This window comes from Pristiophorus japonicus, chromosome 18 (assembly GCF_044704955.1).
Source record: "Pristiophorus japonicus isolate sPriJap1 chromosome 18, sPriJap1.hap1, whole genome shotgun sequence".
In the NCBI taxonomy this organism is placed as follows: domain Eukaryota; kingdom Metazoa; phylum Chordata; class Chondrichthyes; family Pristiophoridae; genus Pristiophorus; species Pristiophorus japonicus.
Window position 1 is genome coordinate 51986694 of NC_091994.1, and position 17248 is coordinate 52003941.

At 45.8% G+C, this 17248-nt stretch overlaps 1 protein-coding gene across 3 annotated transcripts in view; it reads right to left on the minus strand.

The window, feature by feature from the left end:
- The window catches only part of LOC139228723 (DNA-binding protein RFX2-like), a 108171-nt gene that overhangs the window by 25091 nt on the left and 65832 nt on the right, over positions 1–17248 (minus strand). For 2 of the 3 annotated variants that reach the window (XM_070860010.1, XM_070860011.1), the window contains exons 6-10: positions 12350–12424; positions 9261–9448; positions 7723–7842; positions 3432–3556; positions 2760–2878 (exon numbers count right to left, since the gene is read on the minus strand). In XM_070860010.1, the coding sequence (XP_070716111.1) occupies positions 2760–2878; positions 3432–3556; positions 7723–7842; positions 9261–9448; positions 12350–12424 (627 nt within the window). The remainder of the gene's footprint in view (positions 1–2759; positions 2879–3431; positions 3557–7722; positions 7843–9260; positions 9449–12349; positions 12425–17248) is intronic. The other variant, XM_070860012.1, reaches the window with a different exon arrangement.

The following is a 17248-nucleotide window of genomic DNA, read 5'->3' on the forward strand; positions in this document are numbered from 1 at the left end:
AGATTTTCACCATCATTTTCCAATCCTCTCTGGCTTCAGGTGTGGTGCCAGAGGACTGGGGGATTGCGAATGTGGTACCTTTGTTTAAGAAGGGAGAAAGGGATAGACCGAGTAATTACAGACCAGTCAGCCTAACCTCAGTAGTGAGAACATTATTGGAAAAAAACCTGAAGGACAGGATAAATCTACATTTATAAAGAAAAGGGTTAATCAGGGACAGTTAGCACAGATTTGTTAAGGGAAGGTCGTGTCTGACTAACTTGATTGAATTTTTCGAGGAGGTAACAAGGAGGGTCGATGAGGGCAGTGTGTATGATGTAGTGTATATGGATTTTAGCAAAGCTTTTGATAAGGTCCCACATGGCAGACTGGTCACGAAAGTAAAAGCCCATGGGAACCAGGGCAAAGTGGCAAGTTGGATCCAAAATTGGCTCAGAGGTAGGAAGCAAAGGGCAATGGTCGATGGGTGTTTTTGTGACTGGAAGGATGTTTCCAGTGGGGTTCCGCAGGGCTCAGTGCTAGGTCCCTTGCTTTTCGTGGTATACATCAGTGATCTAGACTTGAATATAGAGGGTATGATTAAGAAGTTTGAAGATGATACAAAAATAGGCTGTGTGGTTGATAATGAAGAAGAAAGCTGCAGTCTGCAAGAAGATATCAATCAACTGGTCAGGTGGGCAGAACAGTGACAAATGGAATTTAATCCAGAGAAGTGTGAGGTAATGCAATTGTGGGGAGGGCCAACAAGGAAAGGGAATACACATTAAATGGTAGGACACTGAGAAGTGTAGAGGAACAAGGGGACCTGGGAGTGCATGTCCACAGATTCCTGAAGGCAGCAGGCCAGGTGGTTAAGAATGCATATGGAATTCTTGCCTTTATTAGCCGAGGCATAGAATAAGAGAGCAGGTGGGTTATGCTTGAACTGTATAAAACATCGGTTAGGCCATAACTGGAGCACTGCGTGCAGTTCTGGTCACCGCATTACAGGAAGGTTATGTTTGCACTGGAGAGGGTACAGAGGAGATTTACGAGGATGCTGCCGGGAGTGGAGAATCTTAGCTATGAGGACAGATTGGATAGGCTGGGTTTGTTTTTCTTGGAACTGAGGAGGCTGAGGGGAGACCTTATTGGGGTGTATAAAATTATGAGGGGCCTAGATACAGTGGATAGAAAGGGCCTATTTCCCTTAGCAGAGGGGTCAACAACCAGGGGGCATAAATTTAAAGTAATTGGTAGAAGGTTTAGAGGGGATTTGAGGGGAAATTGCTTCACCCAGAAGGTGGTGGGGGTCTGGAACTCGCTGCCTGAAAGGGTGGTAGAGGCAAAAACCCTCACCACATTTAAAAAGTACTTGGATGTGCACCTGAAGTGTCGTAACCTGCAGGGTTACGGATCTAGAGCTGGAAAGTGTGATTAGGCTGGATAGCCTCTTATTGGCCGGCGCGGACACGATGGGCCGAAATGGCCTCCTTCCGTGCTGTAAACTTCTATGGTTCTATGATACAATTCAAGGTTGGGTAGTTTGCTACCAAGAAACAAGAGCTCATATGAAGCAGCGTCTTCAAAAGAGCATGTTAACGGTCATATTGAGGACAGTCTCCAGTTCTTGTACAAGCACTGGCCTATTGGAGTTTAGTATCAGACTCAGCAAGGCTAAGTTTTGTACAACAAAGACTCCATTTTAGGAAGGCAGACACTGAAGTTGGACTGGAATAGATTGTCAGAAACACAAAGACCAGAGTCATGGATTCCTTTTACATGCACAATGCCAGAATTAAAAAGCCAATTTGTACACTGGATAAGAAACACGTTAGTAAAGTAAAGTTAGGTTAAGTGTTTCTTTGTGTCTGTACAAATGAGTTTTTTTAAAGTGTGGACATCCAGGTAAGTAGGATTCTTTTTGTGAACAGTCATTATTAAGTTAGTAATGCCAGTCTGTTTGGAAGAACCTGGCAACATTTAACTTACAAAGACAGAGAATGATCGCACCCACAAGTCTAGTTACTGATCTCAGCAGTACCAATGTGGAGGCCAAATGCTTCTACAAAGGAAGGGAGGAAAGATCAGAGGGGGAACTCCCATTTCCCTCTTGCCTCCCCTCAAGTGTTTTACCCTCCTTCATGACTTCCTACACTGTATGTGATAGTCTGCACTACTGGCTTGAACAATATGCAACCGATACTGTTTCACAACACCTAACTAGAAACTGCCCTTTTACTATCACCAGACCCATTTCCCACAACATCTGTCGAAGATATAGCTCTCAATCCACATCAACAGCATCAAAAAGCAGAAATTCTCAAATGCTAAGGGACACTAGTGTTAGAATGGGAAGTGGAACCTTGCTGCGGGATCGACAGCAGGCCAGATGCTTTGTGGTGCCCAGACTATTCCAATTTCTTCCCTCATGATTACAAAACAATTGAGTAAAATTTCCCTTTCGTAAAAGGGATAGACAAACGTTGAATTTCAAAGTGCAGTTTTGTTTCAGGCTAGGCAACATTGAGAAAGACAAACATTTGCAATAAAGAATCATGTCGGGGAAAGGATTCTCCACGTGACATGACCCATGCATAAACAAATACAAGGTTCAGCGCAACTGCAACGTGTCCACAGCAAGGCAGGACATCGCACAGCACAAGATCACAGCAATCAGTCTCCACACTGGTCCTGAAATGGCCACGTGCTGTGGGGCTTGATTCCAAGCACCCTCCCCCTCCCCACCCCACCACAAACAATCTCTCAGCACGCCTCACCTCACAGTGCTCCCTGTACAAAATCTGTAATGTCTTCACTTCATTTAGAGTGATATCCTCCGGCAAAGGAGAGTCACCAATCTCCGCTTCAATAAACTCTGGCAGTGCACGAGACATATCTAGTGGGAGCAATAATTAAAGGCCGTTAATATATTATTAGTATGTTTTACAAATGCATAATTACTTTAGCGGAATATAGAAGTTGTCAGCTTATGGTCCCAGCATTGGTACTGCCAGGTGCTGTACTCAGTCACAGGCCTCCGATGTAAGCCACTGCTACAAGATACAAAATATCACGTGACACTCTTGTTCAGCATGTCATCGTCCCTCCATGATATTTCAAACCTTGCAACACATTTCTGTTCCGGTGTTATCTTGAGTACTTCTTAAAAAAAAACAATGCTAATGCATGCCAACCAATAAAGGAGAGTAGAAAGAATTGGAAAAATATCTGCTGGAAGACATTACCAAGAGGAAAGAACTGAAGTGCCGAGGACGAGAGGACCAGCATGTCAATGATGGAGCACTGACAGTGTTGTAGCCGGAGCAGCTCGACAGGACGTTGGAAACCCGATACACTCATTTCAAGAGACACATTTAAAATGAGGCCCCAGATAACCTGGAGAGGATTAGCTCCTCTGGGAACCAAGGGTCTGAGAATAATGGACTGACCCAGAAACTGCTGGTGGTGTTGGCTCTGAGCAGCGACAGATTGCTCTGGGGTTGTTGGAGCCACGTGCTGTCCATTTCCAGGCATATTGTCTCCTACACCATCCAATTTCTGCATAGGTTTAAACCTAAAGACAAAAGCATAAAACTTAAAATAGGAAACTGTACAGAAATAGTGAATTTATCTTACTTGTCCTAATTATTTTCTTTTCTGGATTAAAAAAAGTTGAACAATTAAGTTCTGGAAAAAGCTATTTACAAAGTATACTCACGAATTGCCACGCCTGACTGTTTTTCATACATTATGAAGTCTATAACGTGCTCTTTGATACAAAGCTTGACCGGTTTCCTTTTCTTTTCAATCAATACGGCAAGCGGTTAACACCATTGCAAGTACAAAAGATACAGGTTCAGTGAATCAGTACTGACCAGTATTATTACAATCAGCAATTGTCAACCTCAGCACAGGCTGTACTGTACCATCAGCAGATCATGTAACAGCATCCATAACCCATCCTTAGTCTGGAAACCACGGTTGATGTTACTATCATCAGAGGCAGTCCCTCGATATCGAGGAAGACTTACTTCCACTCAAAGTGAGTTTTCAGTTTACTGTACAGTCCAATACAGGAATTACAGTCTCTGTAACAGGTGAGATAGACAGTGGTTGAAGGAAAGGGTGGGTGGGGAGCCTGGTTTGCCGCACACTCTTTCCGCTGCCTGCGCTTGATTTCTGCATGCTCTCGGCGATGAGACTCGAGGTGCTCAGCGCCCTCCCGGATGCTCTTCCTCCACTTTGGGCGGTCTTGGGCCAGGGACTTCCAGGTGCCGGTGGGGATGTTGCACTTTATCAGGGAGGCTTTGAGGGTTTCCTCTGCCCACCTGGGGCTCACTTAACATGTAGGAGTTCCAAGTAGAGTGCTTGCTTTGGGAGTCTTGTGTCAGGCATGCGGACGATGCGGCCCGCCCAATGGAGTTGGTCGAGTGTGGTCAGTGCTTCGATGCCAGGGATGTTGGCCTGAGTGAGAATACCGACGTTGGTGCATCTATCCTCCCAGGGGAACGCTGGTGGTATTTCTCCAGCGCTTTGAGGTGTCTACTGTATATAGTCCACATTTCTGAGCCATATAGCAGGGCTGGTATCACTACTGCCTTGTAGACCATAAGCTTGGTGCCAGATTTGAGGTCCTGGTCTTCAAACATCCTCTTCCTCAGGCGACCGAAGGCTGCGCTGGCACACTAGAGGCAAGGACGTGTGAATCACCCGCACCATGGCAGGAGCCGACGACTGCTGGACGGATCACCGCCTAATCCGCTCCATCATTATCAATATAGCCCCAAAGCAGCAACGGTAAACAATTCCGCAGAAAAATCAATGCCGGGGCACTCAAAGACCCAGTTAAGAAAGCCCTATACAGCCAGCGCCTCACTGCCAAACTGGTGACCCTCGATGACCCTGAGACACAGAGTGCCCACAGCGCCGGGTCTGCCCTCAAGGCCACCATAACCAGTGCCTGCGAAGAGACGCTCGGTCAATCAACCAGGAAACACCAAGACTGGTTTGACAAGAACGACCAGGAGATAATAAGCCGCACACGCAGGGCATTTCTGAACTTAATGCAGCAACCCAATTCGGGAGCAGCAAAGCAGCTCTGCAGGTGGCTGAAGGCCGAGGTCCAACAAAAAACACGCGACCTAAAGAATAGATGGTGGGTGGAGAAAGCACAGGAGATCCAGCAGCTGGCCGACAGCAATGATGTGCGAGGATTCTTCACCGCAGTTAAGTTCATCTATGGCCCAAGCACCCAAAGCCCCATCCCACTGCTAGCTAAGAACAGGGAGACACTTATAGAAACATAAACATAGAAAATAGGTGCAGGAGTAGGCCATTCGGCCCTTCTAGCCTGCACCGCCATTCAATGAGTTCATGGCTGAACATGCAACTTCAGTATCCCATTCCTGCTTTCTCACCATACCCCTTGATCCCCCTAGTAGTAAGGACTTCATCTAACTCCTTTTTGAATATATTTAGTGAATTGGCCTCACCTACTTTCTGTGGTAGAGAATTCCACAGGTTCACCACTCTCTGGGTGAAGAGGTTTCTCCTCATCTCGGTCCTAAATGGCTTACCCCTTATCCTTAGACGGTGTCCCCTGGTTCTGGACTTCCCCAACATTGGGAACATTCTTTCTGCATCTAACCTGTCTAAACCCATCAGAATTTTAAACGTTTCTATGAGGTCCCCTCTCATTCTTCTGAACTCCAGTGAATACAAGCCCAGTTGATCCAGTCTTTCTTGATAGGTCAGTCCCGCCATCCCGGGAATCAGTCTGGTGAACCTTCGCTGCACTCCCTCAATAGCAAGAATGTCCTTCCTCAGGTTAGGAGACCAAAACTGTACACAATACTCCAGGTGTGGCCTCACCAAGGCCCTGTACAACTGTAGCAACACCTCCCTGCCCCTGTACTCAAATCCCCTCGCTATGAAGGCCAACATGCCATTTGCTTTCTTAACCGCCTGCTGTACCTGCATGCCAACCTTCAATGACTGATGTACCATGACACCCAGGTCTCGTTGCACCTCCCCTTTTCCTAATCTGTCACCATTCAGATAATATCTCTCTGTTTTTACCACCAAAGTGGATAACCTCACATTTATCCACATTATACTTTATCTGCCATGCATTTGCCCACTCACCTAACCTATCCAAGTCACTCTGCAGCCTCATAGCATCCTCCTCGCAGCTCACACTGCCACCCAACTTAGTGTCATCCGCAAATTTGGAGATACTACATTTAATCCCCTCATCTAAATCATTAATGTACAGTGTAAACAGCTGGGGCCCCAGCACAGAACCTTGCAGTACCCCACTAGTCACTGCCTGCCATTCTGAAAAGTCCCCATTTACTCCTACTCTTTGCTACCTGTCTGACAACCAGTTCTCAATCCATGTCAGCACACTACCCCCAATCCCATGTGCTTTAACTTTGCACATTAATCTCGTGTGGGACCTTGTCGAAAGCCTTCTGAAAGTTAAATATACCATATCAACTGGTTCTCCCTTGTCCACTCTACTGGAAACATCCTCAAAAAATTCCAGAAGATTTGTCAAGCATGATTTCCCTTTCACAAATCCATGTTGACTTGGACCTATCATGTCACCTCTTTCCAAATGCACTGCTATGACATCCTTAATAATTGATTCCATCATTTTACCCACTACCGATGTCAGGCTGACCGGTCTATAATTCCATGTTTTCTCTCTCCCTCCTTTTTTAAAAAATGGGGTTACATTGGCTACCCACCACTCCATAGGAACTGATCCAGAGTCAATGGAATGTTGGAAAATGATTGTCAATGCATCCGCTATTTCCAAAGCCACCTCCTTAAGTACTCTGGGCTGCAGTCCATCAGGCCCTGGGGATTTATCGGCCTTCAATCCCATCAATTTCTCCAACACAATTTCCCGACTAATAAGGATTTCCCTCAGTTCCTCCTCCTTACTAGACCCTCTGACCCCTTTTATATCCGGAAGGTTGTTTGTGTCCTCCTTAGTGAATACCGAACCAAAGTACTTGTTCAATTGGTCCGCCATTTCTTTGTTCCCCGTTATGACTTCCCCTGATTCTGACTGCAGGGGACCTACGTTAGTCTTTACTAACCTTTTTCTCTTTACATATCTATAGAAACTTTTGCAATCCGTCTTAATGTTCCCTGCAAGCTTCTTCTCGTACTCCATTTTCCCTGCCCTAATCAAACCCTTTGTCCTCCTCTGCTGAGTTCTAAATTTCTCCCAGTCCCCGGGTTCGCTGCTATTTCTGGCCAATTTGTATGCCACTTCCTTGGCTTTAATACTATCCCTGATTTCCCTTGATAGCCACGGTTGAGCCACCTTCCCTTTTTTATTTTTACGCCAGACAGGAATGTACAATTCATTAAGGACACCGAGGCAGGCAGGGCCTGCTGGAAGGAACACTTCGAATATCTCCTTAACCGAGACTCTGCCTTCGACACGAGTGTCCTTGACTCCATCCCGCAGCATGATGTTAATAGTCGAGCTGCTTACATGTAGTCCATGCAGCTGAGGGCTAGGGTTCCTGGGTGAGGGTTGGGTAGTGGGTGACAGTAGTTGAACTCTGGGATTGTATCTTGGCTGGCGGTCAGGGTCCCTGGGTCACTGTGGCCCCTGGGTGAGGGTTGGGTAGAGGGGCACTGGGATTGTGCCTTCGCTGGGAGTCGGGGTCACTGTGACCCCTGGGTGCGAGTTAGGTAGGATGGGCACTGGGATTGTACCTTTGTTTCTGATGTACTGGTTGTTGCCGCATTGCCATGTACTGCATGTCCTCCTGTAAACGGTTCAGAGGTGAATCTGGCTTTAGACGAATCCCGTAATAGTGATACTTGGAATTTCCCCTGCAACACAGGAAAATGATATGAACCTAAAGATAGCTGAAGGAATAAACAGTGACTACCACCAAGAGCAACTAAAATAATTCTACTGATTGTTTGTGAAACAAGTGAAAAATGCACATATTTTAAAAAAAATTTCATCTTAGAAATACTTTTCAAATAGGTCATCACAATCAAAATACTTGGTTTATATCAAGGAGATAGAAAAGAGATGGAATAGGTTCACGGGAAACAAGTACTGCAACACTCCCAATTAAACAGCTGTTTGATCTTCATGCCCAGAATTTCAGCCAGACACATTACTAGGCTTGCCCTGCAGTGGTATAATTGGTAACTTTAGGGGGTAGAAATTGCCCCCCCACCCGAAACGGGGCGCATGCACCCCGTTCCAATGGTTTTTCCTGCAGCTGTGGTTGAGGTCGCCTCTTGAGCGAAATTCTGCTCTGTTGTTTTTTTTTTTACTTTGATCCGGAAGTCACTCTTAATGGGGGCGATGACGACCCTTGAGGGGCGGATACACGGTGGTGGCAACACCCGAGGGTTCGGAAGCTGGGGGCGGTGCGGAGCGGAGTGACCACCACGATGACGTCATCACCGCACTGCGTCACCACAGCTCTCCCCTTCACTTAAAGGGGAGAGCCTCCGCGATTTAAAAACTTCAGCCCACTGGGCCAGCAGGGAGGGTTTCAGCCGGGCCAGCCAAGAGTAAGGTGCCAGACTGCCTGTTGGCGGCCCGGCCGAACCTGGGGGCATAACTGTCGGGCTGACATGGCAGTCGGCCGCCAAAGAAAAAAACATGGCAGGGAAGCCGCACCGCCGTTGCAGAAGGCTACAGCCTCACTGGACCACCGGGGAAAAACGGGTTTTGGCACCGGCGGATTTTCAGAGGGGAATGTCACCGTGGGGGGTAGATTGGCAGTGCGCACGGTGATGGCGCACTTATGTCGGATCGGCAGCAGCGGAGCGGTGGGGGGGGGGGGGGGGGGGGGGAAATCGGGGCACCGCCGGGAAACCTCGGAAGGGCAATTGGGCTAGCAGCGTCCATTCCACGAAAAGTTGGGGGCCACTCCACTCCGCAGCGTGGCCGCCGATTTGCGGTGGTAACAAGTCTTAAGGAGGAGGGCAATTTTGTCCCCTAGGTCTTTAAGTTCAGTGAAGTACCAGAGCACTGCATTGTTTCAGCTTTCAAGGCTGATGTTCATAATGCAAGAGTTCAATGGGAAATAAAATCATCTGTATAATTCACAATCATTGTAGCAACTGGCTATTTATTAGCTCCAGGAGAATAGTTAAAACAACCTTGATCGGAACCATGCCGCCTTGGGCAAAGGTTCACTGGAGGCCAAGTTAAAACAAGACTGTATTTCTGACATGCATTTATGTGGATGTGCAATTGTTTAATTGTTTAATTTTTTTTTTACCCTGACCTTGTTCCCAGTCTTCTAGTCCTCAGCCCCATGAAGACAGAACGAATCAGTTTGCCGAAAGAAGCTGCATTGACGGGGTCGAGCTTCTGTTCTTGGCAGTGCCGCAGGTAATGGTTGTAGAGGGAGCTCCGGGGTAGACTGACCCCCTCGGCAGTCTCGTAGTTATCGAGGAGCCACTGAAGCTGCGTTGAATAGAGACAGTACATCACCCATCCATACTGTATACAGTTAGACTAAACCAACTCCAACACACTTGGGTTACTTATCAGCTCATTAAGTTAACATGCAAGACCACAAAGTACAGAATCATTACGGCGATTATGCTAAGAATTAAATAATAAACACTGAAAACAAGTGTGAGTGGAAGGGCGTTCACAAGCATTGTCCCCAATGGCCACCTTCACCAAGCTGTTCCTAGTCCAAACCATGTGGGAACAAGTGAAGTAAAGTACACACTATTATATTCAGATATTTTCTCGAGTGTTGCATGAGAAAATAAAGATTACCTACCTTTTGCAGTCTTCAGCCCTTTAAGGAGCATCCACCAGACACTGTTGGAGTAATCCAATGTCTATAACATTCCGGGAAAAATTTGGATCTAGGGACAGCCTCCCTTTAAAGGGATTACATAGGATTTATGGCACAGAAACAGGCTATTCGGCCCAACCAGTCCATGCCGACGTTTATGCTCCACTCGAGCCTCCTCCCCTATTTCCTTATCTAAATCTATCAGCATAACCCTCTATTCCCTTTTCCCTCATATGTTTGTCTAGCCTCCCCTTAAATGTATCTTCTGCGTTGTTATCTTTAATCACAACATTGATATGTGCCTCTCTATCAACTGAGGGGTTCGTTGCATGGGAACTGTATTTGAAGGATGCTCTTTAAAGAATGAAGACCACCCTGCAAGACAGGCACTCTTTCTTCTACAGATTGCAACTTCTGTAACAACCCTTGACTCTGCTAAACATTAAATAATAAACATTTGGACAAGGGAGTAGATGATGCTCGTGTTTGGCTAGATCATCAACAGAGTGTAAAGCTGGGACAGCCAGTGAAAACCCAGTGCAGTGTTTCACTATCCTTACCTGTGCCACACCTGGCATTAACATTCATCTACTGCAGGAGACCATCTGCCTGCACTCATGATTAGGCAGCATGGGGATCTTTATCCTGACTGGGCTGCCTCCCATATTGATTCAACACTTCAAACGTGAGCATGGAACAGAGGAATGATGACATGCCAGAACAGAGGTGTCTCATTAATATAACTGTGACCTGCTTTTGCAGCTCCTTCCAAACCCTCTGGCCTGCGGCCTACTGGGGGTTAGATAGGTGTGCAGGATAAATCCCAAAAGGTCAAAAAGCTAGGAGCTGTGGGAGATTCTGAGCAATCTGGTTCAGTGCCTTTAGAAGTCGGTACTTCTGTCGATCAGTGTGGAATTAAAAATGTGCAGAGAGCATCCGATTCCCAAGTGCTCACTACACGATGATTCATCCAAGTTATGGCTTCCACGGGGAGAGTTGAGTGAGTTGAATACCTGGGCCAATGGCATCTAAGAGAGCAATCAAATCTTATATAGGTTGGAGGGCATCAAAGCTCCAAGGGAGAACCATTTGCTCCTCACCAGGAGGGGTGGTCATGCCCATGCCTTCCATGCTGGGTGGGTACCCTGTTTGAGTTGAAGGCAATGCAGAAAGGAGCACAGAGTTTCCTGGTGACAAAGTAGCCTTGCAAAACCAAGAGAGAATCGCTTACCAGCCTGCAATGCGTATTCCCATTGAAATATGTAGTACCCAAGCAAGAACCAGAAGTCTCTGAAGGTGCTGCTCCAAACAGAATCACACCAATGTCCTGAGGCAGTATTCCGCCCAACACTGATCGCTGTCTGGTCACATACACCAACATGCTATGGGGACCTGGCTTCTTTAGTGCTGACTTTTCAGTGTGGGCCATGCTTAAGTGAGGAGCTTTTTGCTTAAGTGATTGCTTTAGCATTGAACAGTGCCAGGATGTTCCCTAGTACCCTAAGGCGAAGAGATCAATTCAGAGAAAAAGGGGACAACCCAGAAAAGGGTTTAAGGCACATTAACCCAACCCACACTCAGTCAGGTCATAGGCAGTCCCTCGAAACGAGGATGACTTGCTTCCACGCCAAAAAAGGATGAGTTCACAGGAGTTTGAATGAAGGACCCAAACTACATCCTGAAGGGTGGAAGATGCCTGTGCGTGGATTTTTTTTTTTTAAAAACGTGTGCTGGCCGTTGCACACCAGCCACCACGCGGGCTTGACAGAGCGAGGTCTTGGTCGAGTGGCAAGGATTACCTAAGACGTCTGGAGACCTGCTCTGCTGCACGGACCTAGTGCGCACATATATCGCAGTGTGGGCTGGCCCGTGCTGCCCCTGGCCCCGAACTCACGCCTCTCCTGGGCCCCGATCACATCCCTCCACAGTCCCTCGCCGCTCCTGTTGTATCTGCCCACGCTCTAATCACCGACACAGAGTATCTGGGAATCAAAAATATATGCATTTTAAATTATCACCCCTCACCCTTCCAAATGTTTCCACCCCTCTTCTGAAGGTGTTGATTTCGTGCTGGGGATAACAAGGCAGGAATGAGGGGCATTGCAGCAGAGTCCAACTTGCTACCTACATAAACACAACTTGTAACGGGAGACGCCGAATCCCTGGCCAATATCACCATTGCAAGTGCAGGGAGTTAGTCATTTCTAGGACCTCCAGCCTGACCTGTTGCTGAGTAGGTGACAATGCTTTTGTGAGCAACAAATACTGGCCATTCTGCTCTTCAGTTTGAACATTGGATGGCCAATAACAATTATGGACCAGTAAGGAAACCAGGGGAAAGTCACACTAAATGAACTGAGCAGGAGGACATGATCTGTATTTAGAAGTGAAGACTATTATTATAACTGATCCCGTTTGGTCGACAGACTTTTCCCTGCATTTCACTGCAATCATTCTCAGTGTAATATTTCAATGTAGAAATTTCTAAGAGGAGCATAATTCTGAAGATTCACTGGATGGGATACAGTAAAACTTCAGTAAGTACAGATACTCACATGGCTGTTTAACAGAGTACTTTTATGAGCCGTGATCCCTTCAGATTTCTGCAGGTTTTCGATTGCCATTTCAATCTATTGGAGCAAATCACACATCAGAGATTAAACTGCACCAGATTAACAAGGAAAGCAGCCGTTTTAGTTATCATCATGGCTGACAGATCAATTACACTTACTCAACTATCCAAAAGTCAGAATTAGCATAACTTTTATGTTGCAAAATCAAAATATAAAACAAAATATTGACATTGTATAAAGGTGTATTAAAATTAAACAGGAATTAAATGGATTGCCAATTTGTTTTTCTTGAGATTTACCCGCACTGTCTAACCGGCGGTTTCCTGCAGCATTCCTACTTGTGTGTGAAGCAGGTAACCTATATACAGGTTTCTGAACATGTAGCTCTATAACCAAACTGACACTGTATGGAGGGGACACTACCTTGCACTCTCCACATGCTGCACTCTCCACGGAAGGATGTGATCACAACCAAATAACACATCGGGATAACTCCCTGATCTGAGTAGTAGCACAGGATCTTTAAACTGAGGCACTGTTGGCTGGTGCAGGTGGATGTTAAAGGACAGCACCATCAGTGTCAGCCTCCTTTATGTGGTCACATCCTCCTTTGGGGCTTGAGCCAACAATTTTTGCACTCTCACAAACCGTGATTAACTAAGCCAAACTAACACTAGGAAATGCAAATAGTGAATGGTAACATTGGCACGTGCACAAGAGGTTTAGACCAAATTTATACAGATTTTAGCACAAGATCGCTAATCCATAAATGTTGAAGACACCGGCAGCATCTGGTTTCTTTGTTTATTGTCATCTCTTAAGTGTCATGACATAGCGAGTGATAAGTGATGAGTTTGTTAACACCACGGGTCTCCTCCAATTTCCCCCTTAGCAAATTCTATTTCATCCATGAAGTACATGTGTCTCTTATTTTTACTTCCAAACATACAGCACCTTAACATTGCCCATATTTAACTTCAGTTGCCATTAAAATCCCAGGTGTAACCTCAATGGAGCGCTCTCTCTTTTATTTTCTATGGTTTTGGCCTTGGATCAGTTGGGCCAAATGGCCTGTTTCTGTGCTGTACATTCTGTATAACAACTTCAAGGCAACAGTGCACTCTAGACTGTTGTCATCTCTGTATTTATCAACCTTTCAATGAGATGGATTATACATCAGTAATGTAGACCAGAAAGAGGAGGGGTCCCAGGAGGCCAGCACCTCGCAATCTGTCTCCTCTATGGTTTAGCTCCTTTGACAACGACCTTCTGCTTCCTTCCACTTGGCCAAATCCTAATCTGCATCCGTGTGTTACCTGCATTACTCACTTTGTTTAGAGAGAGTTTCTTGTACGTTACTCTATCAAAGGCCTTTAGGATGTCGATACTTTATTTGGCTTCACATCATCAATCTAGGATGTCATCTATGAGATTATCTATGAGGTTAGTCAGGCTGGAAGCAATACGGTGGAGGAGGATTTCCTGGAATGCATAAGGGATGGTTTTCTAGACCAATATGTCGAGGAACCAACTAGGGGGGAGGCCATCTTAGACTGGGTGTTGTGTAATGAGAGAGGATTAATTAGCAATCTCATTGTGCGAGGTCTCTTGGGGAAGAGTGACCATAATATGGTGGAATTCTGCATTAGGATGGAGAATGAAACAGTTAATTCAGAGACCATGGTCCAGAACTTAAAGAAGGGTAACTTTGAAGGTATGAGGCATGAATTGGCTAAGATAGATTGGCTAATGATACTTAAGGGGTTGACTGTGGATGGGCAATGGCAGACATTTAGAGACCGCATGGATGAATTACAACAATTGTACATTCCTGTCTGGCGTAAAAATAAAAAAGGGAAGGTGGCTCAACCGTGGCTATCTAGGGAAATCAGGGATAGTATTAAAGCCAAGGAAATGGCATACAAATTGGCCAGAAATAGCAGCGAACCTGGGGACTGGGAGAAATTTAGAACTCAGCAGAGGAGGACAAAGGGTTTGATTAGGGCAGGGAAAATGGAGTACGAGAAGAAGCTTGCAGGGAACATTAAGGCGGATTGCAAAAGTTTCTATAGGTATGTAAAGAGAAAAAGGTTAGTAAAGACAAACGTAGGTCCCCTGCAGTCAGAATCAGGGGAAGTCATAACGGGGAACAAAGAAATGGCAGACCAATTGAACAAGTATTTTGGTTCGGTATTCACTAAGGAGGACACCAACAACCTTCCAGATATAAAAGGGGTCAGAAGGTCTAGTAAGGAGGAGGAACTGAGGGAAATCTTTATTAGTCGGGAAATTGTGTTGGGGAAATTGATGGGATTGAAGGCCGATAAATCCCCAGGGCCTGATGGACTGCATCCCAGAGTACTTAAGGAGGTGGCCTTGGAAATAGCGGATGCATTGACAGTCATTTTCCAACATTCCATTGACTCTGGATCAGTTCCTATCGAGTGGAGGGTAGCCAATGTAACCCCACTTTTTAAAAAAGGAGGGAGAGAGAAAGCAGGGAATTATAGACCGGTCAGCCTGACCTCAGTAGTGGGTAAAATGATGGAATCAATTATTAGGGATGTCATAGCAGCGCATTTGGAAAATGGTGACATGATAGGTCCAAGTCAGCATGGATTTGTGAAAGGGAGATCATGCTTGACAAATCTTCTGGAATTTTTTGAGGATGTTTCCAATAAAGTGGACAAAGGAGTACCAGTTGATGTGGTATATTTGGACTTTCAGAAGGCTTTCGACAAGGTCCCACACAGGAGATTAATGTGCAAAGTTAAAGCACATGGGATTGGGGGTAGTGTGCTGACGTGGATTGAGAACTGGTTGTCAGACAGGAAGCAAAGAGTAGGAGTAAATGGGTACTTTTCGGAATGGCAGGCAGTGACTAGTGGGGTACCGCAGGGTTCTGTGCTGGGGTTCCCGCTGTTTACATTGTACATTAATGATTTAGACGAGGGGATTAAATGTAGTATCTCCAAATTTGCGGATGACACTAAGTTGGGTGGCAGTGTGAGCTGCGAGGAGGATGCTATGAGGCTGCAGAGTGACTTGGATAGGTTAGGTGAGTGGGCAAATGCGTGGCAGATGAAGTATAATGTGGATAAATGTGAGGTTATCCACTTTGGTGGTAAAAACAGAGAGACAGACTATTATCTGAATGGTGACAGATTAGGAAAAGGGGAGGTGCAACGAGACCTGGGTGTCATGGTACATCAGTCATTGAAGGTTGGCATGCAGGTACAGCAGGCGGTTAAGAAAGCAAATGGCATGTTGGCCTTCATAGCGAGGGGATTTGAGTACAGGGGCAGGGAGGTGTTGCTACAGTTGTACAGGGCCTTGGTGAGGCCACACCTGGAGTATTGTGTACAGTTTTGGTCTCCTAACCTGAGGAAGGACATACTTGCTATTGAGGGAGTGCAGCGAAGATTCACCAGACTGATTCCCGGGATGGTGGGACTGACCTATCAAGAAAGACTGGATCAACTGGGCTTGTATTTACTGGAGTTCAGAAGAGTGAGAGGGGACCTCATAGAAACGTTTTAAATTCTGATGGGTTTGGACAGGTTGGATGCAGGAAGAATGTTCCCAATGTTGGGGAAGTCCAGAACCAGGGGTCACAGTCTAAGGATAAGGGGTAAGCCATTTAGGACCGAGATAAGGAGAAACTTCTTCACCCAGAGAGTGGTGAACCTGTGGAATTCTCTACCACAGGAAGTAGTTGAGGCCAATTCACTAAATATATTCAAAAGGGAGTTAGATGAAGTCCTTACTACTCGGGGGATCAAGGGGTATGGCGTGAAAGCAGGAAGGGGGTACTGAAGTTTCATGTTCAGCCATGAACTCATTGAATGGCGGTGCAGGCTAGAAGGGCTGAATGGCCTGCTCCTGCACCTATTTTCTATGTTTCTATGTTAAAAGCCATGTTGGCTGTCCTTTATTAGATGGTTTTCAAAGCTGCTCTGCTATTCATTAATTTACCTATTATTGAAGTCAGCTTAATGGGCCTGTAGTTGTCAGGTATAGCTCCTCTGCCCCTCTTGAATATGGGAGCTCCATTGGCCTCTTTCCAGTCAGGATATCCGCAGTGTTTATTTACTCCCTCAAATGCCTGTCAGTGGTCTTCAAATCTCCTATCTAGTCTCTGTTGCTGGGGTATGTCATCTGTTCCAGGAAATTTATTAGGCTTATGCCAATTTTGCTGTGTATTGCCAGTGCCCTCCCTATTATAAAAATAGTCCAAGAAGTCATTCAGAATATCAACTTATCTTGTGTTCAGCTCCCTCACAACCCTCTTGCAATTACAGCACTCGAACCTTTGAATATTGATTGGCTGTGGTACTTTACACTTTGCTAATAGCATCTTAAAATATTTGGGATGCTTCTTTCTCAGCGTGTAATTGGCCCAATGGCCACTCGTGTTTCTCCCTACAAGCTTGGTGATTCTTTTGTCCCCCTTTTAAATTAGTTGGGGTAAAAGTAATGTCAGGTACAGAAGGGATGGGGGTCTCTACAATATGTCCAGAACTGCTTCCGAGATCAGTATATTTTTAGTCCAACAAGGAAGGGGGTAGTGCTAGATTGAGTTTCAGGAAGTGACATGGGGCCAGTAAGTAATGGAAGGACACGGCAACATCTAGGAAACTGAAACATTGTCACTGGATTCAGTATAAAACTGAAGATAAAAAGTAAGAGATAATTTACTGGAGAGAGCAAATTGCAACTAGATACAAGAATACTCTGGACCATTGGTCCATTAAGCGAGTATTTACGAGGCTCGACCACATTGTAAATCCAGCTAGTGCCAGGGCATGGGTAGGGGGAGTTGGTTGGGCAGGGCCTGCTGCATGCAGGGGAATGGTTTCAGAGGAGCGGATTTTATAGTTT